Here is a 27,047-nt window from a genome sequence, read left to right as displayed (position 1 = left end):
AAATGCCCATAAAGAGGGAGAGTCCACCACTGCTACTGGCAGGGCATTCCATGAACTCACGACTCGCTGAGTAAAGAATCTACCCCTAACATCTGTCCTATACCTACCACCCCTTCATTTAAAGCTATGCCCCCTCGTAATAGCTGACTCCATACGTGGAAAAAGGTTCTCATGGTCAACCCTATCTAAACCCCTAATCATCTTGTACACCTCTATCAAGTCACCCCAAACCTTCTTTTCTCCAATGAAAACAGCCCAAGCGCCTCAGCCTTTCCTCATACGATCTTCCTACCATACCAGCAACATCCTGGTAAACCTCCTCTGCACCCGTTCCAGTGCCTCCACATCCTTCCTACAGTATGCCGACCAAAACTGCACACAATACTCCAGATGCGGCCGCACCAGAGTCTCATACAACTGCAACATGACCTCAGGACTCCGGAACTCAATTCCTCTACCAATAAAAGCCAGTACGCCATATGCCTTCTTCACCGCACTATTTACCTGGGTGGCAACTTTCAGAGATCTGTGTGCATGGACACCAAGATCCCTCTGCCAATCCACACTACCAAGTATCTGACCATTAGCCCAGTACCCCATCTTTTCCTGCTCCTCGGATGCTGCCTGACCTGTTGTGCTTTTCCAGTACTACTCTAATCTAGATCTTGATTAATTAAATCCTGTGCCTACCTGAAATATGGAATATCCACCATTTCACACCAGGCTCTGGCTCGATCCACCGCTCGACCATCTGAATCAGTGCACTAATAAACAGAAGGTGAAAGATCTCATCACTACAATCTCTCATCTAATTAGTCTCTCAACTCAGTTAGTTAAAAAAAGATTCTGCTCTCTCACTGCCACATGCCATGCCCCGACAGACTAAACTACTCCCAAAGGGTGGTTAATTCAGACGCAGCAGTAGTTTTGGGAGGATAATAATACACTTTCAGTTCATTTTGCAAACAGATACACAATATGCACTTTTGGAGTCTAATTATTTAGCAATATTATTGTTAAACCTCTTGGAAACAAAGGAAATAATTACATCAATACTTGATACTTTTACAATCCTTGGACAGTCACAAGGAGCTGGTTTATTTCAATCTTAAATCAATTTGGCATGTGCCAGTTATTAATGAGGCCTGCACTAGTTAGAAAGGACATTGATCCTTTTTTTTGAGACGTGAAAGTAAAAAGTGTAGAGATTGAAATGAGCGGGAAAGATAATCCAAGTTAAATAAAAACCAAGCTTGGGTTTCAAAAGCCTCAAAGTTTGTAGGTGTCAGACGGATTAAGTGAGGCAAAGGGCACCAGTTCCTGAGCAAACAACGAGTTTGATTGGCACATGCTTTTTTTTAAACTGTTCTTTCATGGCATGTTGGACCAGCATTTTTAACCTTCCCTAAATGGAAGGTGGCAATGAGTTGTTTTTGTGAACTGCTGCAGTCATTGTTGCTGTTGGAGAGGAAGCTCCAGGATTTTGACCCAGCAACAATGAAGAAATGGAAACATGGTTTCAAGACAGGATGGTGTGTGGTGTGGAGGGGAACTTGTAGGTGGGGCTGTGATAAAGCATGATAGCATAGTTAGTAGTAATAGGAGGGTAAAGTTCAGAGGAGCATGAAACATAGCAGTGAACATCATGAGGCACAGTGCATCATAACGTTTGCATAATGATGGAAAACAGCAAATGTATGAATTATCAAGTTCAGTGACTCTTTATTCCACTGACACCAAGCGGTTATTGAAACAACAGTTAGCTTAAGACAACAAAAAACATCAAATGCATTGAGAACCCCACTTCAAATCAATAAAGAGTTGGTGCTCACTATCCACATGCTCACAGCAACACTGAAGCCATTGCATTCCCCTCAAAGCAACTGAAACTATTCCTGAAGCCCTGAAGGAACCCTGGTACAGTGAAATCTACCTTTCCCACAGGCTCTACTGTCACCATCACCAGCCAGAGGGAGTGCAGCAGACCAGCTATAAGCCATCACAACAACCACAGGTCTTCTACAGTGTGGAAGCATGCCATTCAGCCCATCAAGTCCACACCTCCCCCACTCCCCCCCCACCCCCCCCCCTCGATGAATACCCCACCCAGACCTTCCACCCCTACACTATCCCTGTAACCCTGCATTCCCCATGGTTAATCCACATAGCCTGCACAACCCTGGACACTAAGAGCAATTTAGCATTGCGAATCCAACTAACCCGCACAGCTTTTGATTGTGGGAGGAAACCGGAGCACCTGGAGGAAACCCACACAGACGTGAGCAGAATGTACAAAGTCCACACAGTCACCCGAGGCCAGAATTGAGCCTGAGTTCCTGGTGCTGAGAGGTTCTGTCACACAGAATTTGCAACTCAGGACTGCCCTCTTGACTTGTCAATCTTCCTTCCCACCTATCCGTTCCACCCTCCTCTCCGACCTATCACCTTCTCCTCCATCTTCAACTACCTATCACATTCCCAGCTACCTTACCCACCAGCCCCACCCCCTTCCTATTTATCTCTCACCCACCCTGGCCCACAAGCCTCACTCCTGATGAAGGGCTTATGCCCGAAACGTCAATTCTCCTGCTCCTCAGATGCTGCCTGACCTGCTGTACTTTTCCAGCATTACAGTCTCGACACAGAATTTGGGTACACAACAGACTCCACTGCTAGACTTGATGCTGTACAATCACCTGTTTTAGGCAAATCTGGATTGTACTGAAAAGCAGATATACTTTGGATTTGATAACAAAAGCCACAAAAATTACAGGTCTAATAAGTCCTTAAGCACATCACTTTGAGGAATAGCAAATTCAAGGAACAACAAATGCTTGCCTCTTTCACATTATACTTACGCAGTCAACCACCATCTTGCCCAGCTCTCTGGCGCCAAAGACTGTCTTAGCCAGTTCCCAAGGATTGGAGGGACGGAAGACGTCGACAGAAGTCACAGGTACCTGTGGTGGCTTTCCCGTTCCAAGAGAAACAACGACGCCGAGCTTCTTCACCTGATCCTCTCTACCCTGTGCAGTGAACACAGCATTACAAAAAAGGCAAACTGACATTGCAATGAGAAACCACTCCTGATTTGCTGCTACTCACCATGTAACATTTATTGATTAAATGAGGATTTTGTTACAAATGGTTTTTTAGATCATATGCGTGGCTCTGTCCAATGTGCCATACAAGAGCGAATGGAGTTCTCCATTGATTTCAAGAGTTCCTTCTCCAATACTTGCATTGCAAAGCCATTATACTCAAATTCAATTCAGTCTTGTCCTCATCTGATCTCAATGTGTGCTCACTTCCAGCAGAATACCAAGTAAGAATCCCATGATATTTCATTATTTCATCCCTGCTAATGAAATCCTCACTCCAGATGAAGGGTTCCTGCCCGAAACATTGATTTTCCTGCTCCACAGATACTGCCTGACCTGCTGTGCTTTTCTAGCACCACTCTAATCTAGACTCATCCCTGCTGTAGCCTGGCTCATTTATAGCAGCCTGTGCAATACACCAGTTGAGCTCAGTAAGAAACAAAAGGTCACAGACCTCAGTAAGAAACAAAATGGGCTGAGTTATAGGGACAGGTTGGACAAGTTAGGGCATTTTTTCTTTATAGGGTAGGAGACTGAGGGGAGATCTTTTCGAAGTGTATAAGATGATGAGAGGCATGACAGGGTGAATGCACTCAGTCTTTTTCCCCAGGGTTGGGGTTTTGAAGACTAGAGGGCATCAGTTTAAGGTGAGAGGGGAAAGAATAAAAGGGAAGCTGAAGGGCAACATTTTTACACAGAGGGTGGTACATATATGGAATGAACTGCCACTGGAAGTGGTTGAGGAGGGTACATTAACAACATTTAAAAGCATCTGGATGGGATACATGGATAGGAGAGGTTTAGAAGGATATGGGCCAAGTGCAGGGAAATGGAGTTAGCGTGGATGGACATTTTGGTCGGCATGGACCAGTTTGGAGCGAAGGGCCTGTCTCCATGCTGTAGGACTCTGATTATGACTCTAAGAACCAACTAAAGTCTTGCCTTCCTGCACAACTCTCACCATACATTCATTTACTCTCAGAGCCATTGTTAGAGGGAAAAGCATCTTTGCAATATTCTTTCAGTTGGAAAATGCTTCCCTTTTATTTCTAGTTGCTAGGAACAATGAGAAACACCCATGGTCACAGTGTCTCAATATCAGCACTACTCTTAGAAGATTGGCAGTAAATTGTCACATTTTAGCAGTTTCAATTTATATACTGGATTAAAAAGAGTCAGAATAATAATGGTAAGGTTGTAAATCATTAAGCAATGTCATTTTATCCAATACAGAAATATGACTAACAGGACAAAGTGGTAAAATGAGGCCTTTTGGTTGGATAACCTTTCCATCTAAAATACCAAGGTTTCCAACAAGGTAGTGACTGGAATTTTCATGAACAATTTTCATTCCGATCTGGGAAACAGCAGCAAGAAACTAAACTAACTTGCTGGGTTTGTCTTAGAATTAGCAACAATTTAATGAAATAAAGCTAACACCCACTTTTCTCCTCAGGTTCTGATTGTATTCATGGATTTCAGTCAAGGCATCCAGCGTTGGATTGTTTGCAAGCAGCCCTCCGTCCAGGAAGCGGCCCATGGGTCGGAAGTAGGTAGGGGCCGCACCACTGCAACGAGCTGCTCGCCACACCAACTGGTCTGTTTGAAGGAAAGCCACAATTTAGAACTATATACGCATGACGCTCTATTGCAAACTGACCATTTACATGTTAACTTTTTCCAAAGTTTGCCACAAATGCTTGCTCAGCAAGTATGGTGCGGCATAGTGGTTCAGTGCTTAGCACTGCTGCCTCACAGCACCATGGACCCAGGTTCGATTTCACCCTTGGGTGACTGAGTGTGTGGAGTTTGCACATTCTCCCTGTGTCTGCATTGGCTTCCCCTGGGTGCTCCAGTTTCCTCCCACAATCCAAAGAAGAAATCAGAAGTCACACAACATCAGATTATAGTTCAACAGGGGTTTATTTTAAATCACAAGCTTTGAGAGTGCTGTTCCTTCATCAGGTGAAGAGGAGGGAAGCGTGCAGGCACAAAACTCTTCACCTGACAAAGGGGCAATTACCATTGCGGCTTCCTCGATGGTAATACCAGCCTGATTTTACTTTGTAAAGAGGTTGTTTTCAGTTCAGGACTCACAAAGCTCATCCTCCACTGATGACGTCTCCATAAAGTTAATATCTATCACTCTTTCAACTGTCCACAGGGTCTATTCACATATGGGAAATTTTAAAAAAGAAAGAAATAAGGACTTGACAGTCTTTATACGTTATAAATATTGTGCATTTTCAGCAGCCATTGAATATCCCAAAGCACTTCACAGCCAATGAAATACCATTGAGGTTGCTGCTGTTATGTAGAAAGAGGGGCAGCCAATTTGCACATGGCAAGCATACACACGCAGTAATGCAATGCCACTTAAATTATTTGTTTTTATGATGTCAATTAAGAGACAAATCCCTTGTTTTTCTTTCAAATGAAGTCATAGGGCTTTTACAGCCACCTGAGGAAACAGACAGGATCTCAGTTTAATGGTTCATTCGAAAAAGTACCATCTCCGATGGTGCAGCACTTTCTTCAGTGCTGCATGGGAGTGTCAACTTGGATTTTTTATTTCACTGCACGAGCCCTGGAGTGAAACTTGAACTGGAAACCTTGTGACTTAAGGAGTGAGAATGTTACCAACTCAGCCACAGCTGAGTTTTGCCTGACAGGAAGTTGGGGCCCACCCAAAGAACTTGCCTTTCACGAGGGGTATGAGTTAAGAGTTTTGGGAGCAAGTTCAAAATTTCCATTTCCTGATGCAGATGGAGATTTGGGTGAAAGATGGGCTTTAATAGATTGAATAGAATTGCTGAGCTTGCAACAGCTGTTCTGAAAAAAAACTTGGACTTTACTGTTCATTTTCATACAGGCTTAAAAATAGCTAATGATCCACACATCCTAATATGTGGGAGAAAGCAGCTTCACTGAATAGACACATCAACCAAACCTCCAACATATTGTGCATTCCACAGTAAATGCCGAAGGAAATTCCATTTTCATGGCAGCCATCATTCTTAGACAGTCTTACATCTGTGAGGGTTGCGTACATATGTTTTGCTTTAAATACATTTTTTTTTAAAAAGAAAAATATTTTGTAGCATTGGTGTCAATATCATTGTGGTGCGGGGGTGTACGTCACTAGAATTCAGTGTTGAGAGAGGTTCTGTTGCACAGTTGTGGAATGGAAGGAAAATGGATGGAGTCAACTTATGAAAGGTTTGCTAACTTTGAGTGGATTGTTTCTTCTGCAATGCTACGGGACTCTATTCTGAAGATGGAGTATGTTAATCCAGCACTGCTGGAGCATGAGATACATTTTGTTCTTGGGATTGCACCAGTTGACCAAGGTTCAGCACCAAACCATTTTTCAGGTCCAGTAGGGTTTGATGGTTTTTTTTGGGTAGGCACGGAGCAAAAGAAGGTTAGAGGAAATGAAAGAAGGCCAAGAGTAGAGATGTGATAAGAAATGAGGAGGAAGAAAGGGAAAGGAAGTAAAATTGTCTTTTAAATAAATGTTCTTTACTGTAATGTTCCGAACATGCTCAGCTGAACCATCTGGAAATGTCTTGTGTAGATTCATTGCAAATAGTATTTTTGCTTGGTATCAATAACGTAGACTAAAACCAAGTGGAGAAAGATGCCCACATGACATCTTCAGCACATGACTAGCTCAGTCTTGTTAAATGGAATAGTTTATTACATAATAAATAAATAGATGGCTATATTACATCCATGTTACACAAGAGCCCATGGTAAGACCTTATGCTATACTTGTAAGAGTTTACAATACTGCCAACTGAATACTTATGCTACATTACTTAAAGACAACTAATGCACACACTGATAACTCAGCGAAAAAACTTACATCCAGAACCTCAACCTGAGCTACAATTTTTCTGCAAACTCGCTAAAACTGATAACTTCTCCAAGGAAAATTTACTTATATCCAGTTGGACAGAGCTTTGCATGTGATATCAGTTAACTCTTTCAGGTACTAACTGCTTCAGACAACATTCTTTTCCTTCTACTTAGTTCTTAAAGTGCTTTGCGTGATTTATCTTTGGGTGTTCCATCAGCTTATACCTGCAATGGGGGTGTGCAGCAATAATGTTGCCCTGTTACAATCCTTTTCAATAACGTATGGGTGAATAGAGCAAGTGAGGACTTTGCAGGCAGAGATATATTTTAGAGAATTGCTTTTTGATGGAATATCACGAGGGAGAAAAATGGAACAGTAGAGAAAGATTTCACCTGTACATTTTTGAAAACCACAGAAAACAGCACTGAAGGGAAATATTAGTACTTAATACATCAGACCAGGCAGGAGAAATAAGATTAATTGAATAAAGGACAATTTGTGACAATACTATGACTTTATATAATATATTTTTATTAAGAAAAAATAGATTTTTAAATATTACAGCAAATACAAAACAATGCAATTCAAAACAGTACAAAAATAGTACAAAACTAAACCCAAACAATAAAAAAAATTCCCCAACCCACCCTCCTATATGAATGTATAAACATATATAGAGAAGCATAAAATTTTTAAAAAACCTAAACTAGCTATTAAACTAACTAAATAAATACTTAACAACAAACAAATAAACAGTAATAACTCAGCCCAGCCAAACAAAACACTCATACATTCACAGTTCCTCCTCCCTGGATATTGGACTCATGAAACACAATCGTTACGGCTATATAAAAGCCCTTGTTAGTGTGGCAGATAAATCTGTGTCCAAGTATCTCAAAAAGGGTTGCCATGTCTTGTAAAAATTCTCAGTTTTGTGGTGTACCATATTTGTGAGAAAATCCAGGGGAATATGCTCCATAACAACCTTCTGCCAACCCGACAGGCCTAAGGGGTTTTCTGATAGCCAACCTAGCAAGATATTCTTCTTTGCACAGAATGTAAGAATATTGAAAAGTTTTTCCTTATGCGAGTCTGCAGGAAATACAATGGGTAGGCCCAAAAGGAGCGAAATAGGGTCCTTTCTCTACCCCTACACCTAAAATCCACTCCATTGCACCCACTACAGCGCTCCAATATGCTTGAAGCCTATCACAAGATGAAAGACAATGGGTAAGAGTACCCGTACAGACCTTGCACTTGGGACATGCTGAAGATACCCCTGGTTTAAATTTTGACAAACAGTCTGGGGCAAAGTGGACCTTGTGGAGAATCTTCAACTGTCAAGCATGGGTCCTATTGTAAATTGATATCTTCCTTGCATTCTCCTAAATATTCTCCCATGCCTCTGAAGAAACTTCAACACCCAACTCTCTTTCCCACATCTTGCAGAGTTGGTCAGACTCATCTGAGGTGGCACCCCCAATTGGTGATATAGAGTACTGACAGAGAGTGTACTCTTAGCCCTTGGTACCCCTCTTTCTATGTCAGATTTGTAGGGATCAGTCAAAAGTGTGGTCTTTTTTGTGAATAAAATCCCTAACTTGAAAAAAACGAAAGAGGTCTCTATCAGGTAACTCGTACTTCCTTACTAACTGATCGAAGAACATCATTACATCTCCCTCAAATAAATCACCCATGCAAGATATACCCTAGCTGCCCAATGTTTAAATCCTGAATCTATCATACCTGGTTGAAAACTCGGCATACCCACTAAAGGTGTAAACAAAGATGTTTTGCCAATATTACCTTCCCTCTGCCAAACTGCCCTCCATGCTTTAACAGTATTGATGACTATTGGGTTATGGCAATATTCCCTAACTGTCCTCACTTTGTCCAAAAACAGCAAACTGGTAAGGGGGCACATTGCCTGGGAGACTTCGATATCTAGCCATATTGAAAGAGGGTCCCCACAAACCCAATCACTTACGTAGGTCAAAAGCGAGCTTAATTGGTAATTTTTAATGTCTGGAATGTCTATTCCCCCCAATCTGTGAGGCAACTGCAGTTTGGCTAATTTAATGAGGGGCTGTTTACGGTGCCAGATAAAGGAGCTGAACCAACCAGTCTCCTGAGTGTTTGTTTATTGAAAACCAGGGGGAGCATCCATATAGGGTATAGCAAACGAGGGAGAATATTCATCTTAATAAGTGCTATCCGACCCAACCACGAGACTGGAAGTGCTTCCCATCTTTGGAGATCTTGTTTAATTTTTTCAAATAATTGTGTAAAATTGACTTTGAACAGCCAATCCAGAACTGGAGTAATGAATATGCCCAAATACACACAACCCCCCTGTGACCATCTAAATGGGGATCTATAGTCACTCTCAAGAGCCAACTCTTTCGTAAGACCACCCATAGGCATAGCCTCTGATTTAGCAAAATTAATCTTATACCCTGAAAAAGCACCAAACGCGTGAATGCATTGTATCAAGCAAGGCACTGAGACTGCTGGATTTGTCAAGAAAATTAGAACATCATCTGTATACAGTGAGATCTTATGTAATTTTGACCCCACTTCTGGAGCTGATATATTGAGATCCCCATGAATGGCCTCTGCCAACGGTTCAATCACCAACGCAAAAAGTAATGGTGAAAGGGGACAGCCCTGCCGGCTGCCCCTAGAAATATTAAAATTGCTTGATCGTACCCCGTTGGTAATGACCGCAGTGAGAGGTACACTGTAGAGAACCTTTACCCATCTTATGAAAACTTCGCCCAGACCAAACCGGTCTAGAGTATAGAAAAGGTACGGCCACTCAACTCGATCAAGTGCCTTCTCTGCATCTAAAGAAATCACCAATCCCTGTATTGACTGCTGCTGGCATGCTTGAATTATTTTAAGCAGCCTCCTAACATTATTGTAGGATCTGCGACCCTTTATGAAGCCTGTCAGATCCTCTTTAATAATAGAGGGTAACACAGTCTCCAGCCTTAACGCAAGAGCCTTAGAGAGGATCTTAAAGTGCACATTTAAGGGCGAGATGGGTCTGTATGAAGCACAGTCTTCTGGATCCTTCCCTTTTAAGGATAAGTGAAATATTGGCCTCTCTCAGAGATGGTGGGAGACAAACATGACTGTATGAATCATTAAACACATGCAGCATCGGGCCTGACAGTATATTTATAAATTCCTTATAGAATTCACTGGGAAGTCCATCAGGACCGGGCACCTTTCCACTCTGTAGCTGCCTCACAGCTTCCTACACTTCTTGCTCTGATAAAAATGTGGAGAAAAACGTGAAATCACTACCTGTAGGGTGGAGACACCTCCAGACGTCCACCAACCCTAATTCCCCACATAGACCCAATAACTGTTTAGTTTGTGCAGAGGGTATCGAGGGACCTTTAGGCAACCTGTCTACTGTGGGGACCATGTGGCAGTTAAAATCTCCCCCTATAATGATGTGCCAAGACTTGAGACTTATCAGTTTAGAAAAAGCATCTACCAAGAATTTAAGAGGATGAGCTGGGGGACAATAAACATTTAAAATGCCATATTCTTCCCCATTTATCAAGGCTTTAAGAATTACAAACCTCCTGTATGTGTCTTTAACACATTCCAACAATTTAAATGAGAGATTTTTCCTTACCAATATAGCCACTCCCCTACTTCTGGTATTAAATGATGAAAAATAAACTCTGTCAAAGCCATTCTGCTATAATTTCAGATGCTCCTTGTCATCCAAATGTGTCTCCTGTAACAAAGCAATATCCACATTCTCCTTTCTAAAACTCAAGAGTACCTTCTTCCTTTTAATTGGTGAGTGACTTCCCTTGATATTCCAGGTACACCATTTCATCAAATCATTAGCCATAATCTTCTGCAATTACATTTAAATTCCAGAGAGGAGGAACACGACCCACATATTGCTGAGCCTTAGTGTTACATGGTCCACCAAATATAAAAACTACATAAACTAAAACCACTACATTTAACAAACATACGAAATTATTAAAAATAAAAAACAACAAAAACCAGAAGACAAACCAACATACAAAGTGCCAATAGCGCTGAGTCGGGGAACTCACCCCCTGCCCGGAGGGGGCAACTACCCATCCCGAACTGTCCATAAATAGGCATCTAACCATCTCAACCAACTTCACTTCTCCCAGCTAGAGCTGCATCGCAAGCACAAGCTAAAAAGAATAAACACCCCATAGAATATCAATATGAATAAAAAAAACATTCTTTTATTAAAAAAAGGGGGAATAAATACCCCACCCATCCTTTGGTATGTCCTAACTTAGAAATTTAAAATGTACATCTTAACCACCACCAGACATAGTTTAAACCAAATTATTATCAATTGAGGAAAAAAAAGGGGGAAAACAAAGCTCCAACCGGATTTCCTCCATTTCTTTTACAGAATGATAAACGCATACCCAAGCAACAATCTTTATACATACTACAATTGTTTAAATTAGGTTAGTTTGTCCACAAAGTCTCTTGCCTTCTCCGATGTGTGTAAGAGATGCATGGATCCATCTAAGGTGATTCGAAGCACTGCCGGATATCTCAGGGAGTACTGAATCCCAAGCTCTTTCAATCTTCTCTTGACACCATCATACGATTTTCGTTTCTGGATCACCGCCGCTGAAAAGTCCTGAAAAAACATGATCTTAGACCCCTCGTAAATTAGGGCCTTTGAATCCTTTCTTTGGAGTCTGGAAGCCTCCATGACTCTCTCCTTATCCTGGCAATGATGGAACCGCACCAGGAAAGGACGAGGGCGTTGACCCAGACCCGACCTCTGTGCTGCAACTGGTGAGCCCTCGCTATCTTCAATCCTCTCATGCCAGTCTCCAAGCCAAGGAATTTCAGAAGCCAATCTTCAACAAATTCTGCAGGCCACTCACCTTCCTTACCTCAGGCAGACCGATGATCCAAATGTTTTTTCTCCTGCCCCTGTTTTCAAGATCATCCACTTGGTCATGCAAATTACGAACTTGCGTCTTCAGGGCTTGGATCTCTTCCTTGAATAAACTGGCATTAGCTTCCACCACTGTGACTCTGTACTACAGCTCATCCGTCCTCTTCTCCAGGTCTCCCAGCTACTGCTCATGCTTCTGCAGCATGAGAGAGACTGGAGCCAGCTTCTCTTCAATCTGTTTCCCCAACATCTCGCGAGATTTCGAGAGCTGGTTCACCAGGTCCTGGAGAGTAATCGGCTCTGAGGCTGCTGCAGGCCCGGCCTCAGATGCCCCTCCTCCCTATTTAGGCATTTCTGAACAGCTGAAAATACAGGTAAGTCAATTTTTAAATGTTTCTTGGGGCTCCATAATCTTTCCAACGCCCCAAGAAATCCTGATGACCTGGGTTGGAGGGTTAAAGGACCGTCCTACTCCTGCTGCAATGCGAAGCTCTGCAGTGTGATCTTCTCAGATCGCCGCCATCTTAGATCCCCCAATACTATGACTTTAAGTGGTTATTTTGTCCTTTTTTTGAAAAGAGATTTTAAGACAGAGGTGTGAGCTGTCTACTTGGAATTCCAATAAATAGCTTGTGAGGCCTTGGGTTTTTTTTAAAAAGTTGGAACAATAGCAGCAGCCTGAATGGGTGGGGTCAAGCTCTCACAGAATCAAGGTTTTTAGTTTCTTAGTTTTTCAGTAGCAGTTGTTGCTGGGATCTTAGCAGTATTGGAAGCCACAGTAAGTCTCTCCCGGCTGCTCTGCTCTCTTAGTGTTTTCTCTTGATGGTTTTTATCCTGGGCTGCTGGAGTTGCATGTGAGACAATCCGTTTTCTGAATCTGCCTTTTGGCAAGGGGGTGCTAATGGGATGTTACTATATTGGAACAGTTACTGTTCAGTAGCTAATCTAATATTCTGTTAAATTTTCCAATAGAGTTAGAGATAAGCCAATTCATTTCTTTATTTTCTTCTTTGGTTGTATTTTAATGATAGTGTTTGAATAACCTGTGTTTTGCTTAATGTCCAGTCGTTTGACCAATTGAATTACATCTGGAATGCAACACCTTACATTAACCTTTTCTTATTTTAAAGCTAAAAGTCTAGGTTACCTTCTTAATATGTTCTGAAGGGATTTGTTCTGGTCCATAATAAATTCAAGGCTGGTAAGCATGATACACACAAGAAATTCCTTTCGAAAACTACAAAAAGACCCTGCAAATAAGAAGCATGATGCAATGCCTAGTCATTTTTAAGCATTTTTTTAAAATTAGAAGTTTTGACATTAAATATGTGACATCAATACTGGGCTAATCTGTTTCAAGGTGACAATTACAGCTATGTCAGGAGTACAGCACGTCACTCACCCATTAAACTACCACACTCTTCAGCAAGATCAAATTGATGAAATAATTAAAGATTTGTGCTTTCATTATGAAACTACTTCAATGTCTCCCCTTCAGTCAAATTGCATTGTTGTCCTCAACTCATTTATCAACTAACCTATGTAATCAGAGGTGAAAATACAGTCACATTTGTTCTTTGCAAAATTCGGTTTGAGTTACTTCCAACTTTGTATATTTAGGACAATTGAAAATACCAACAATAAATGATAACCACTTCAAACAATAACTCTGTACACATGCTTATCCTTTACTTCTTGACTGTATATTGCTGAGCAGATCTACAACTAATAAACAATATAAATTAAAATTTCACTAGCCCAGCCAGAGAAGTCCACACCCTTGAATGAATAAAAAAAAACTGGCCTAATAAACCACTCACTTGTATTCAAGAAGAAAGCTCACCATCACCAATTCAAGGGGAACTAGCAATAAGCCCGAAATGCCACATCACGAACATTAACATTTCATGCATTTAAAACTTGTTGTTCAGAGGAACTGAAGGGCACTGAAGCACAAACTACAATGAATTTATCTGATATACCAGGTTTACTTATATATAAACTTCAATCTGGCTTTGTAATCTGGAACTTGATAGCAGATCGGGACAGAAGTAGGCCATTCAGTCCATTCAGAGAGATCATGGGTGATCTGTGACCTAACTCCATATTCCGGACTTTGGCCCATATCCCTTAACACGTCATAATCCCTTAAATTGTAAGCTTTGATCCCAAGTAACAAGAAGATGCAAGTGTTTAGAAGTGCTTGTTGTAGCACATTTTACCTTTAGGTTGGGTGAGTGCCTGGAACTCTGCCGTCCTCATATAAGATGGATCATGCTGTGGTTCTGGCGGGTTGTAGTTGCGGAACAAGTGAAGCTCCCCAGGATGCCGATCAGCCAAAGTTCCAGTCACCATCACTCTACAGGCAGGTGGGTTGGGAGGGGTGGGAATGCATACAGACATTAACTTCCAAAGTATCCACTTACCCAAAATTTGAATTCCAATCATAAACATATCCATGTTCAGCATCAAGGTAATTGATGCAAACAATCCCCCAACACAATGGTTAATATGAAAAAAAGACTCACAATCATTCAGCAACTTTCTCAATCCCAGAACGTCCCAAAGCGCATTAAAGCCCATGGATTACTTCTGAAACTAGTCACAGTTTAAATATTGAAACTGTGGTAGCTAATGAAAAGCGAAGCAAGATACCACAAACAGCCACATGACAACAACTGAATAATCTGTTTATAATGATGCTGATTGTGAGAAAAATATTGGCCAAGACACTGGAGAGGTCTCCATCAAAACAATGCTTGGGATCCTTCACGTTCTTCTGAGCGGGACAACAGAGCTTGGGTTTAGCATCAGTTATACAGTCAAAGAGTTGTACAGCACAGAAACAGACCCTTTGGTCCAACTTGACCAGATGTGTTAAATTAATGTAGTCCCATATGCCAGCATTTGGCCCATATCCCTATAAACCTTTCTTTTTCATATACCCATCCAGATGCTTTTTAAATGTTGTAATTGCACCTGTCTCCACCACTTCCTCTGACAACTTATTCCAGACACTAAAAGACAAAAATGTCAGACACAACAGCATTCCCTCAGTACTGGACTAGTGTGCCAGTTTTGATTTAGTGCTCTGGAGTGACACTTGAATGGACAATTTTCTGACTAAATCACAAGAGAATGCTACCCATAAGCCACATTTGAGCAACCCGCTTCATGTGAATGTTAAACAGCGTTTCATTTTACATTTGAGTGCCCTGATTGAATGACCACTGACAGCAATAACATTAATTAAAGTAACAGATAAACCAACTGAAAAGCATGATGTCTACTATCTTAGTTCACTTTTATTCTAAACGTTGAAGACTGAATTTTAATATAGTACTGAGGATTGGGTGAACACAGGTCTTTTTAGAAAATGGACAGTATTTTGCTTGTAGCTCAAGATAAAATATATTTGGAACTCTCTTCCTCAAGCAGCAATAGATGCTAGATAGTTGTTAATTTTAAACCTAAGATAGTTTTTTGTTAAGTAGACGTATTAAGGGATATGGGCCAAAGTCCAGAATATGGAGCTGGGCCACAGATCACCCATGATATCACTGAATGGACTGAATGGCCTACTTCTGTTCCGATCTGCTATCAAGTTCCAGATGATATACTGAAGTTTATATATAAATAAACCTAGTATATCAGATAAATTCATTGTAGTTTGTGCTTCAGCGCCCTTCAGTTCCTCTGAATAACAAGTTTTAATTGCCATCCTAAAACTGAAAATACTACACAAAGGTAAAAGGTAAAGAAACCATAGTCCTACTGAATCATTGAGCTGTGCTCTCATTTCACAGAGAAAACTAGTGGCGGTTTAACCCCAGGGTAACCATACGTCAGGCAAAGGGAGAGGGAGAGTCCTCATGATAAACTCAGCCGGTGTGAGAATTGAACCTACACTACTGGAATCATAAATCAGTTGTCCAGTCAACTGTAAATTACATTTACAAACATAAATCAAGAATAGGAGCAGAGCTTTCAGCCCTTCAAGTGTAGTTCATCATGCAATAAAGTTATGGCTGATCCAACCATAGCCTCAACTCCATTTTCCTGCTAACCCTGATACTCTTTGACTCTTTTACTAGTGAAGTATTTCTGTCTTAAAAATATTCAACAATCTGGTCTCCACACTCCCTGTGCAAGAAAATTCAACAGTACCACGAGCCTCCAAGAGAAAATTATGAACTCACTTAGGTTTGGTGACATCAGTCATTTTGGTATTTTCTCCAAACTCCTTCTTCAGAAACTCCTCAAGTGGAACCGATGAGAATGGTCTGGATCCTTTAAACACTTCATCTTTCATCCGGAAATAAAGGCAACGCAGATATTGCATTGATTTGCCTATGTGTAACAGGAAAGCAAACCCCAACAGTCAGAACCTTAAGCAAAGTACCCATTACAGAAATCAGAAAAGCCCACCTTATAGTTAACACAGAAATGTGCTGACAACATGAGATTGTAACGCACTTCTTCTCTGACTGACTGAATGCTGCCAGCATTTTTGCTTATGAGTCACTAGTCCATTAGTACAGTACAATCAATGTCCAAGAAACTTTAACAAAGGTACTGGGGAGTTATTAGCGATCTGGTGGCCATGGTAAGGTACTAGGGAGTAATTATTTGCATAAGTATGGTCTCATAGACATGAAACAATGGTCCAGCAAAGAAGCAATGGGTAAAAATGATAAAACAGTAGGAAAGGATTTCTTCCACCCAAGATGTTGCTGGACTCAAACTTTTAGTTTCATGATGCCGCCTCTTCAGCCAAATCCCATTATTGTTCTCAGCTCATTATCAAGTAACCTATACAATCAGAGATTGAAAATGCTGTCACATTTGTTCTTTGCAAAATTCATTTTGAGTTACTTCCAGTTTTGTGCATTGGGACAATGGAAAATACCAACAATAGATGATAACCAATTTAAATAATAATTCTGTACACACGCTTATTCTTTACTCATGAGACACACAGATTTTTGGCAACAGAACTTCTCTCTTCACTGGTTACACTGTACGCATGAGTCTAGACAACAAGTGTTTGAGACCAGGAAGATCCTAGCCTGGTTTTCTCCACATGATATTTCAAACTAGGTTCACTTTGCGGAGATCAGAGGAGAATATCACCATTTTCCCTTGCCCAAGAGCAGTGAATTAACCTGCAGTGCACCCAGAAATGCCTGATTTGAAGTTAACTAACTTAAATGAGGAAAAGTTCAAACAGGACTCTTCCTGTTCAATGTCGAGAGTGTGGTGCTGGAAAAGCACAGCAGGCCAGGCAGCATCTGAGGAGCAGGAAAATCAACATTTCGGGCATAAGCTCTTCATCAGGAAGGGCTTCATAAGCCCACATTATAGGGTTTATGCCCAAAACATCGATTCTCCTGCTCCTCGGATGCTGCCTGACCTGCAGTGTTTTTTCAGCACCACACCCTTGACTCTGACCTCCAGCACCTGCAGTCCTCACTTTCTCCTCTTCCTGTTCAATGCCAACATCAGCTCGCCTCAGTTCTGAGGAAGGGTCACTGGACCCAAAACGTTAACTCTGATTTCTCTCCACAGATTATGCCAGACCTGCTGAGACTTTCCAGCAATTTCTATTTTTGTATCAGCTCTCTTAGCATGGATCACAAATCAAAACAGACACACGCTGTTCTATGTTGCAATTCCCAAGGTAAAGCAGACCTGGAATCAAGCTAAGACCAACTGGTTGACAGGGCAGACTCCTCAGGGCATTTTCCCAGCATGCATCAGGAAGTCAGGAATTTATTTTTAAACATAATTGGGTACCAACTCCAACACCTATTTGTGTTGATTTTGTTTTTATATATCTCATGAGGATTACGCAGCACAACTTTCTGAATTCAGTGTCAGTGATTTTCTCTCTGGATTAGCTTTAGAAGAAAAGAGGGAACCAAGATTCAAATGGAGATAATTTAAAACATGGCTTGAATTTTCACAAATTATGCAATTTATTTTTTCTAAAAGTACCCAGCTCAATACAGAATGCAGACTTCCTGTGGAGAGACAAGTACAGCCACAAACCGATCAACCCAACACAGACGTCAGACACTGGACTGATTGGGTTGAGAGCTGTCTCAATAGTATAGAACCTGGGTCTAAAAAATGGTCAAAATAAAGGTAAATATCTGGCCCAAAATACCGCGCAGGCTGCTGCTGAAAACTGATACACTGTGGCAATATTAATCGGTCCAAGCAGTAAGATCGACTTATCATCCTCTTGTCTCTGGTTGGTCCTTACAAACCCAAATACAGCAAAAAAAATTACCTAATGTCGCTCCTTGAACTTTAGTGAAGGGGTTAATAAATTTCAGCATAACCAGTGAAGTCGAATACTACATTTCTCAAAACCTTATATTTAATACTTTTAATTTTATAACAACTGTTGCACAGAAAATACAGAAGGTTGAACACATGCATCTACGGGTTCAAGAACAGCTTCTTCCTTGCTGTCATTGAATAGATTCCTGTAATTTCAAGTCTAATGCTGACCTTGCTTTTGTGTCCCTCCTGTAACCTCGCTCTGTCTAAGCAGCTTATGATCTGTATGCCCTTGTTTGTTATAAGCTGCCTGCACTGCTCACAAAACAAAACTTATCACTGTACTTAGGTACATGTGACAATAAATCAAATCAAGCTCTGATGAAATTCACACCCATATTTGTCCAAATAAAGTAGTCACATCATTTATGTGAACATCTATGTCTTTCAAAAACACACAATAAATTGCCCACCTTCAACTAACCTTCACATGTAACTGATGTTCCCCACCTACCCAATCTCACTTCCAAAGCCAAACCTACATGGTTCAAAATCCTGGTTAAGGCTTGCACGCCTTGCCAAGTACTTACCATGTACAATAGCAAGGGCCAGAATTCCACCAGTGCTGGTGCCCGATATCCAATCAAACAGCTCCCGGACGGGCTGGCCAGCAGCCTGCTCGATGGCAATAAGTAGCTGAATTAGAACAAGCCCTCGAATTCCACCCCCATCCAAGCACAGCAAACGATCATATCTGAAAATCAACATAACATTGTCGAACACTCCCTTTATTACTATATATTAACTCCTTTATCCCAAAATGAAGTTTCATTACCCCAAAGAAACTGTGTTTTGTCTATTCAATTCATTTTCTCACCTCCTGTGCACATATCCATCACCATCTGCAGCATCTAGCCCTTTCGATAAGGAACCGACTACAGTGGCAATCCCTAAGATATCCTCAAATCCTAGAAACAGAAGACACTTTATTGGTTAGGAGGCTAGGCCACTTTTCCATTCAAAGTGCAGACTCGGACACACAGTTGTTATTTGATTAGAGGTACAGAAGTATAACAAACTGTTAGTGGATTAGTACTCGGGAGCCTTGGACTAATAATCTGGAGAACAGAAGTTGAAAACTCACCACAGAACCTACAAAATCTTAATCTGAATTAAAACTCAAAAGTAAAGAGCTGGGTTCAGTAACCTTGAGCTGAGAGATTGTTGTAAAAGCCTAACTTGTTAATGACCTTTAGGGAAGGGGTCTTAGTTCCAGTCTGTGTGTTATCCCAACCCCACCAACATAGCTGATTCTTTAGTACCCTCTGAAATTTTCGAGCAAGATGTTCAGTTACAGTAAATCATCATCACCATCACAATCACCACCACCAACTCAGGAAGGTGGCCACACCATCACTTTCTCAAATCGGAGTGGCCAATAAAAATAACCTTGCTGTCTGGCCTAGTGCCCGAAAGATGATCTGAAAAACTGGGGGTCACGATCTCCTACGATCAAAACTGACTGACAAATCTCACAAGAGTTGATTTAAGATACTGCTGTGGCATTTGCTAAGGAACAAGCTTCAATTGCCAGCCTACACATAATCAACTAATTTCACATTAAGGGGCATTCAGCAAAGCAGAGTTGGTCACCGCCAACTGGATGAAGGTGGTAGAAGCAATAATTAGTCAGCTAGCCCTTTTTCATGCTACCAATTGCTATCCAAGAAAGGACATTTAGAGGATCATAGAGGCTAGATTAAACAGCTACCTGACAATCAATGCTTAGCGCATGCAAAAAAAGTTAATCAGGTTACGGATCCTCAGATGTTGAGTACGTTTGATAGAGTTGAAAATCTAAGGGAATCACAGAGATATAGCAATCAGGCAGGAAAGTTGCCACACTGCTGTTAAATGGAGGAGCTAGTCCCTAAACCTTTCTTTCAGTAGAGAAGGTCAAAACAGAATGTGTCTATTGTAGCTAGTCAGTTAGGAAAATATGCATAAACTATGCTCACGCCCAGCATTTTGAGAATCAGATGTTTTCAAAATGATGACCCGGCACAGTCTGACTATCGTGTTCAAATTTACAGACTGGTAAACAAATATTAAAGGCTCTGATCACCGCATAAAAATGTGAAGAAAATGTGACGAAGGTGACAATTATGGCTCTACATAACTCATTTCACAATCACCTCTCTAACAACGTTACATACGAGATCTTCCATTCATGTATCAGCATTCTTAAATTAAAGCTTCAGTGTATTCAAAAATAAATCAAAAAGCAGAATTAAAAACAAAGAATAAAGGCAACAGAAGAAAGACAAATCTTGCAGAGCAGCTTGGCCTGTAATGATTTTTGATAAACAATTATTTTAGAAGATGATTTCCTTCACCCACTATAACCCAATTGCAAAGCAGGACAGGAATCCAGGACACAGAAGTGAGGATGTAGCAACAGGGGCCAAATGGCTGAGGTTACCTAATCCACGGTTGGTTTTCACTGGGACTGGTCTTGCAGTATGGCTGGGTGACGGTGAGGGGGAGTCTGGAGAAGGTGGATAACAGCGTTCAGCCCCTATACTACACAGTAGGTTCAGCATCACCTTCCGGTTACTGCCTTTAAAGGCATCAAACAGTTAGTACCAGGATATAAACAAGCAAGGCACAATCGTAAATTTGAACCAAAAATAAACACATTTACATTCATGCAGATCTCATTGTTATGTATTGTTAATGTACCTTTTAAAACATGAGCAAAACTTGTGAAGTTTCAGACCAAGTTAGAGTACCATCTTGGGCTCTTTCTCAGGAGCTAAGCTTCTACATTAAGAAGCTTGCTTATACTTTTCCCATTTGTCTCCTTTGATCAAGTGAGTGAGGCTGGGAAAAGCGAGAGCAGAAGAGTTTCATTTAGCTGAGGTAGGTTTGTCTGAGACAGCTTTTTTATTTCATACCCAATTAATTTCTGTTATATGAGAGTTATTTTTCTCTCTAGCATGAGAATATAATCACGCGGATTAATGTGAACTATTCTGCATTGCATCTATGCACAATTATGGCTAAGCAGTGAATGATCTTCTTTCTGAAACTCCCCTCTCCAGCCTTTCCCAAACTGGATATCTTTTCTGCAATTCAAAAAGCAATTCATTCACAGGCAGCAATTTCTAGACCATCTGGGTTAGTTACGCTGCATCATCAGTGGCCAAGTAGGGTGTGCAGCCTATGCCAATGCCATTGCTGAACGTGTTCTTACAGAAGCCATAGGAAATTGCAGAAAATCAGTACAGGGAAAACTACCTCCTTATCAAAGGAGTAAAGAATTGCAGACATTGGAAAACAGAAACAAAATCCGAAAGTGTTCGAAAAACTTGGCAGTTCTGGCAGCACCTGTGCAGAGAAAAGCAGAGTTAATGCTTTGGGTCCAGCGACCCTTCTTCAGAACAGTTCTGCTAGACATGCTGAGCTTTTCCAGCAATTTCTGATTTTGCTCCTTATCAAAGGAATAGGGCCAGACTTACTCGCAGAAACTGAACCCCAAGTAATGCAATCCTAAAAATGTTAGCTCACCATATTGGATGGTTGTAACAAGCTAAATAAAGCAAGATAATTTTTTTTCCTTGTATTCAGTACTTGGGAATAAATTGTAGGATAGCACTTTAAAAACAATAGCATTCCATGACACAAGCTGGTATCAGCTGAAATCAATGCATAATAATATCTCATGCAACATGCTCTGGTCACACTATCTTCACTGAATTAGTATCTGATCAAGGCTTGGTGTCACACAATACCACAAAGCAATCACATACAACTCTCCACATTCACATTCTTCGACTTGAACACATTTACTACCTTTATAAAATATTTTTAAATCATAAAGGCACACACACAAACAAGGCCCTAAAAAGGACGCCCATGCAGAAATACTTGCACACACATTGGCATTGTTTACTGCAGCGACATGCAATGGCACAGAAGGCTTGGGTGGAGACCTGAAGTGCCACTCCTCTATTCTTGAGTTCAGCTGCCCCTGCTAGAACAATGTCGCTCCCGAAAAGGAGACGAAATCTTGGCCACACATTGCAGCCATTTCATCACCTTGAATGACAGTTCTCTAGGTTCATAGGAATAGTTTAGAGGGATAAGGGCCAAATGGTGGCATATGGGACTGGATTAATTTCGGATTTCTGATCAGTATGGACAAGTTGGACCGACGGCACTATTTCCACGCTGTATAACTCTATGACTCTATCGACCATCACAAGGGTGTAGCATCAGCAGAAAGACTATAATGATTCAAGGAGAAGGAACCAATCACCATCTTCTCAGGGCAACATGGAATGAACAATAAATGTTCCAGCATTGCACACATTCTACAAAATGCATGTCTGCCTACCAGGAGAGAAGCATTAGGGAAATTGAGGAGGAAGTCACATTTAGCCATTCAAAGGAGGAAGGAGGAATATTGTCCACTTTAAATATCTTGAAGCCTGACCAGGCAGTAGCTTTGGATTTAGAGTTATTTTCACACTGTTTTAGCACTCTCCAAGCACATGCTGGCTATTCAATCCGGCTGAGGGGGGATAAAGATGCTGGAAGAGGAAAGGTCAGATGGGGGTTCATACAGAATCTTATTTCAGTTCCCAAACATAAAAAAGGTCAAGGTGAAAAACTGGGAAAACAGCAACTGTAAAGGAAGGTTAAGAAACAGTTTAAGAAATGCACAGAAAACCAAAGGATCAAATACAGTAGGGGTTCATTGTTAAATGATTATTTAAATTTCATACTCAGTTGTTTTTGGTAGATCTTGCAGCTCTAGATGGCTGCAGCAAAATTTTTAAAAGGTCTGAATCCTTTCTGTGAAAGACATCCAGCCCTCGCATTCTCCAGCTACATCTTGCTAAGTTAAAGGTTTCCCCCACCTTTACTGTAGCGTGCAGCAATCAAACCAGGTGTCTCGCCGAAATCATTGGGCAATTTCACATCAGCCCCAAACACGATCAGAGCCTTGATAAGTTCCAGGTTATCTAGCTGCAACAATAGAAAGTCATTTTATAAATTTTAAGAAAAGTACATTTCAAGAGTGCTTTATTCTTTATAAGGAAAGACTGCTTAAGTTAAACCAAAAGAGAACATGCTGGAAAATCTCAGCAGGTCTGGCAGCATCTGTAAGGAGAGAAAAGAGCTGACGTTTCGAGTCTAACTGACCCTTTGTCAAAACTCTTTTCTCTCCTTACCTGCTGAGATTTTCCAGCATCTTCTCTTTTGGTTTCAGATTCCAGCATCCGCAGTAATTTGCCTTTATGCTTAACTTAAGATATTATTCTTTATAAGGAATCCTGCTTAAGCTCTGAATCAGCATTTTTTGGCAAAGTAATATAAATACCATGCGTCAGGCCAGGGAGAGGTTGAGAAGGACAGTCCTTCATGGTAACCTCAGTTGATGCGAGAATTGAACCCATGTTACTGGCATCATTCCACATCACAAACTTACTTCTTGACAAGAACACTTTATAAAACACACATTATGCTCACTCTTGGAAATAAAATCTCTTGCTTTGAAAGTACATGCTCCAAGGAGGGTGCCCACAACTTTGGCGCAGAATTGGAAACTTGACTGTTATGAGCAGTTACAACTCATCGCAATGCCCCTGGGCTAGGAAGGAGGGGAAAAAAAAATCTAATTAGTCCAATTGGAAAATTCAGTTTTGGGGAAAGTGGAGGCACACTGTTTAAGAACAGCATTCAATGCCCACTATAAATAATAGCCTGCTATCACTTGCCATTTAATCCTGGCACTGAAGGATGAATGCCAATGTCTGTCAATCAGTGCCCCAGAATGAGCCAATGCCCTTATGACAAACAAGATGATAAATGCTCACAATTCTTTCCTATTTGTGGAACGCCCATTCATAATCTCTTTCCTCTCCAGCTGAAATAACAAAAGACTTTCTCCTCCTATATCAGCAATTAACAAAGTCCTGAGATCAGTGCGCAGGAAATGAGCTAGTGGAGGCTAGTGCTGTCCTCTCAATGTTATTTGTTTAAAGTTATCAAGATTATTAGTTGCACAGAAAGCCATGATCACACTTAATTCTATCCTTCTTAGTCACTGAGAAACCCAGACACAAATTAGGAGGAGGTTACTGCAAATGCTGGAGTCTGTACTGAAAATGAAAAAATGCTGAAAATCACAGCAGGTCAGGCAGCATCTGTGGAGAACAAACTGACAATCAGCCAAGATTACTCTTCATCAGAGCTGACATGAGAGTGTGGAGGAGGCAGCATTTATGCAACAGTGGAGGGGTGGAATATGGGGAAGCAATAGTGCAGATTAAGTAATCGGATTCAGAATGATCGGAACATATGGTTACCACACTTCATGTCAACTATAATGACGAGTCATCTAGACTCAAAACATTAGCTTGGTCTCTCTCCACAAATGCTGCCACACTTGGTTAAGCACAATCTTGATGTCAAGCATGGTCACTTTCACCTCACCTCTGGATTTCAGCTCTTTTGCCCATGTTTGGCTGTACTGAGTCAGGAGCTGGACTGGTGGAACGCAAACTGGGTGGCACCGAGCAGGTTATTGCTGAGCAGGTGCTACTGACAGCACTGCTGATGACACCTTCCATCACTTCATTCATGATCAAGAGTGGACTGATGGGGCGGTAATAGGCCGGGTTGGATTTGTCCTGCTTTTTATGTATAGGACATACTTTGGCAATTTTCCACACTGTCAGGTAGATACCAGTGTTGTAACCGTACTGGAACAGCTTAACACGGGGATATGGACTAGTATGAACCAAAATTATTCTATAAGACATTAAGAAGTATTGACCTTCATGGCAAGATGAAGAGGAGTGTTCCCACTTTCGCCTTTTGCATTTGTATCTGCTCCATGTACTAACAGAATCATGGCACACTCAAAACGCCCGCGTTTCACCATGATGTGCAATGGTGTCTCTCCAGTTTTACTTAAGTAGTCCAAGGCGCATCCACGGTTAATCAGCAGTCGGATCATCTGAAATGATTCATTCAACAAAGTGTTGTAATGCCATAACAAAAATACTTGTATTTATGTAGAGCTTTTCACACCCTTAGAACATTACAAAACACTTTGTAGCACATGGAGTTGAATTACTGTCGATGCTAGAGAGAAACAAGTGGCCAATTCACCAACAAGGTAATACAAAAAACAGTATGATAATTGACCAGATAATCTCATTTCATACGAATTGAGGGACCAGTGCTGGTCAGAACAATGGAACTGCTTCCCTGCACTTCTTAAACGCCACAAATCTGAGAGGACAGGTAGAACCTTTTATAAATCTCCTCTCAATGACAACACCTGGGCTCTCCTGTGGCACAGAGGTATTGCCCCTATCCCTGAACCGGGAGGCTCAGTTCAAGTCCCACCTACCTCAGAGGTGTGTAATAACATCTCTAAACAGGTTAATTAGAAAAATAGGTTAATAACAAAAATAATCAAAGATAGTACTTAGGGGTTCTCTTGTGACAGAGTGGTAGTGGCCCTATCCCTGAACCAGAAGGCCCGGGTTCAAGTCCCACCTGCTGCAGAAATATGCAGTAACATATCTGAACAGGTTAATTAGGAAAAATAGAAAATAAAAATTAATTCAATGATGGCACTTAAGGGCTGTTGCATCACAGTGGCAGTGTCCTAATCTCTGATCAAGGAGTCCCAGGTTCAATCCCACCTCCTCCAGAGGCATTTAATAACATCTCTAAACATACTGATTCGAAAATATTTGAAAAACACTTCTAATCGGGCAGCAGTGGTGTCGCTATCTCTAAACTGAGTTCAAGTCCCACTTGTTCCCAAGTAATTTAATTACATCTCTGATTAATTAAAAAATAGACAACACTTGCAGCAGTTCAGCACTCCCTTAGTAATACAAAGAATTATCAATCTCTATTATGTGTTCAAGTTTCTGGAGTGGGGGCTTGAACTTACATCCTCCTGACTCAGAGGCCAGAGAACTGCCACCAAGGAAACATTGACACCATCCAACACAATGGGAAGATAGCTCACCACAATCTGTTCAAGGTCGCAAACTGGTTCCTCATCCTAATGTTAGTGCACGCAACACCAGGTTAAAGTGCAACAGGTTTATTTGAAATCACAAGCTTTTGGAGTGCTGCCCCTCCATCAGGTGGTGAAGAGAGCATGCAGGCACAGACTTTATTATCAGAGGCACCAAAAGATCATACAAATGGCGTGAGTGAAGTGTCAACCAACCGAATAATAAGTCCCTGCAGGTGATCAAGGCAGTGTGAATAAAGTGTCACCAGCTGAATAACAAGTCAAGCGATGGCCAAAAATCCAATTAATTGATGCAGACAGATAATTACAAAAAGATAAAAATAAGGTGGTGTTGGAGACAAACCAAATGATTGGAATAAAATGCTATGTATAAGAGGGTCCCTCAGCATGCAACTCTTACACTTCAAAAAGCCCTCATTCCTGATGAAGGGCTTTTGCCTGAATCATCGATTCTCCTGCTCCTCGGATGCTGCCTGACCTGCTGTGCTTTTCCAGCACGACACTCTCGAAACTTTACCCTAACTAGCCTTGTGACGTACTTCAGTGAAGCCTGACTATCCCAGGCCACTTGACAACTAGATGTGATTCCCTTCTGTTAGCCCAAGAACATTAAGTATAACTGCAATGCTCTGGAAAAGAGTGGCTAACTCAACACAGTTCAGAGATATATTTGGACTCTTCCTATTTGGTATACTGCAGGATTACACCATTGAATACATTTATACAAAAAGCTGACAAGCTACATTCAAGCTTAAGTCTCATTATAATCTCTGCTTAGATTTATATGCA

At 41.2% G+C, this 27,047-nt stretch overlaps 1 protein-coding gene across 7 annotated transcripts in view; it reads right to left on the bottom strand.

Annotated features, from left to right (window-relative positions):
- pla2g6 (phospholipase A2, group VI (cytosolic, calcium-independent)) overlaps positions 1–27,047 on the bottom strand; it is an 85,230-nt gene that overhangs the window by 5,174 nt on the left and 53,009 nt on the right. For 5 of the 7 annotated variants that reach the window (XM_072588658.1, XM_072588659.1, XM_072588660.1 and 2 more), the window contains 10 exons: positions 25,032–25,214; positions 23,110–23,218; positions 20,667–20,804; positions 19,062–19,152; positions 18,775–18,938; positions 16,096–16,246; positions 14,119–14,255; positions 4,546–4,700; positions 2,859–3,026; positions 691–764 (listed from right to left, as the gene is read on the bottom strand). In XM_072588658.1, coding sequence (XP_072444759.1) covers positions 691–764; positions 2,859–3,026; positions 4,546–4,700; positions 14,119–14,255; positions 16,096–16,246; positions 18,775–18,938; positions 19,062–19,152; positions 20,667–20,804; positions 23,110–23,218; positions 25,032–25,214 — 1,370 coding nt within the window. The remainder of the gene's footprint in view (positions 1–690; positions 765–2,858; positions 3,027–4,545; positions 4,701–14,118; positions 14,256–16,095; positions 16,247–18,774; positions 18,939–19,061; positions 19,153–20,666; positions 20,805–23,109; positions 23,219–25,031; positions 25,215–27,047) is intronic. The other 2 variants (XM_072588663.1, XM_072588662.1) reach the window with 2 other exon arrangements.

This window comes from Chiloscyllium punctatum, chromosome 18, assembly GCF_047496795.1.
Source record: "Chiloscyllium punctatum isolate Juve2018m chromosome 18, sChiPun1.3, whole genome shotgun sequence".
In the NCBI taxonomy this organism is placed as follows: Eukaryota; Metazoa; Chordata; class Chondrichthyes; order Orectolobiformes; family Hemiscylliidae; genus Chiloscyllium; species Chiloscyllium punctatum.
This window is presented reverse-complemented; position numbering and strand designations above follow the sequence as displayed.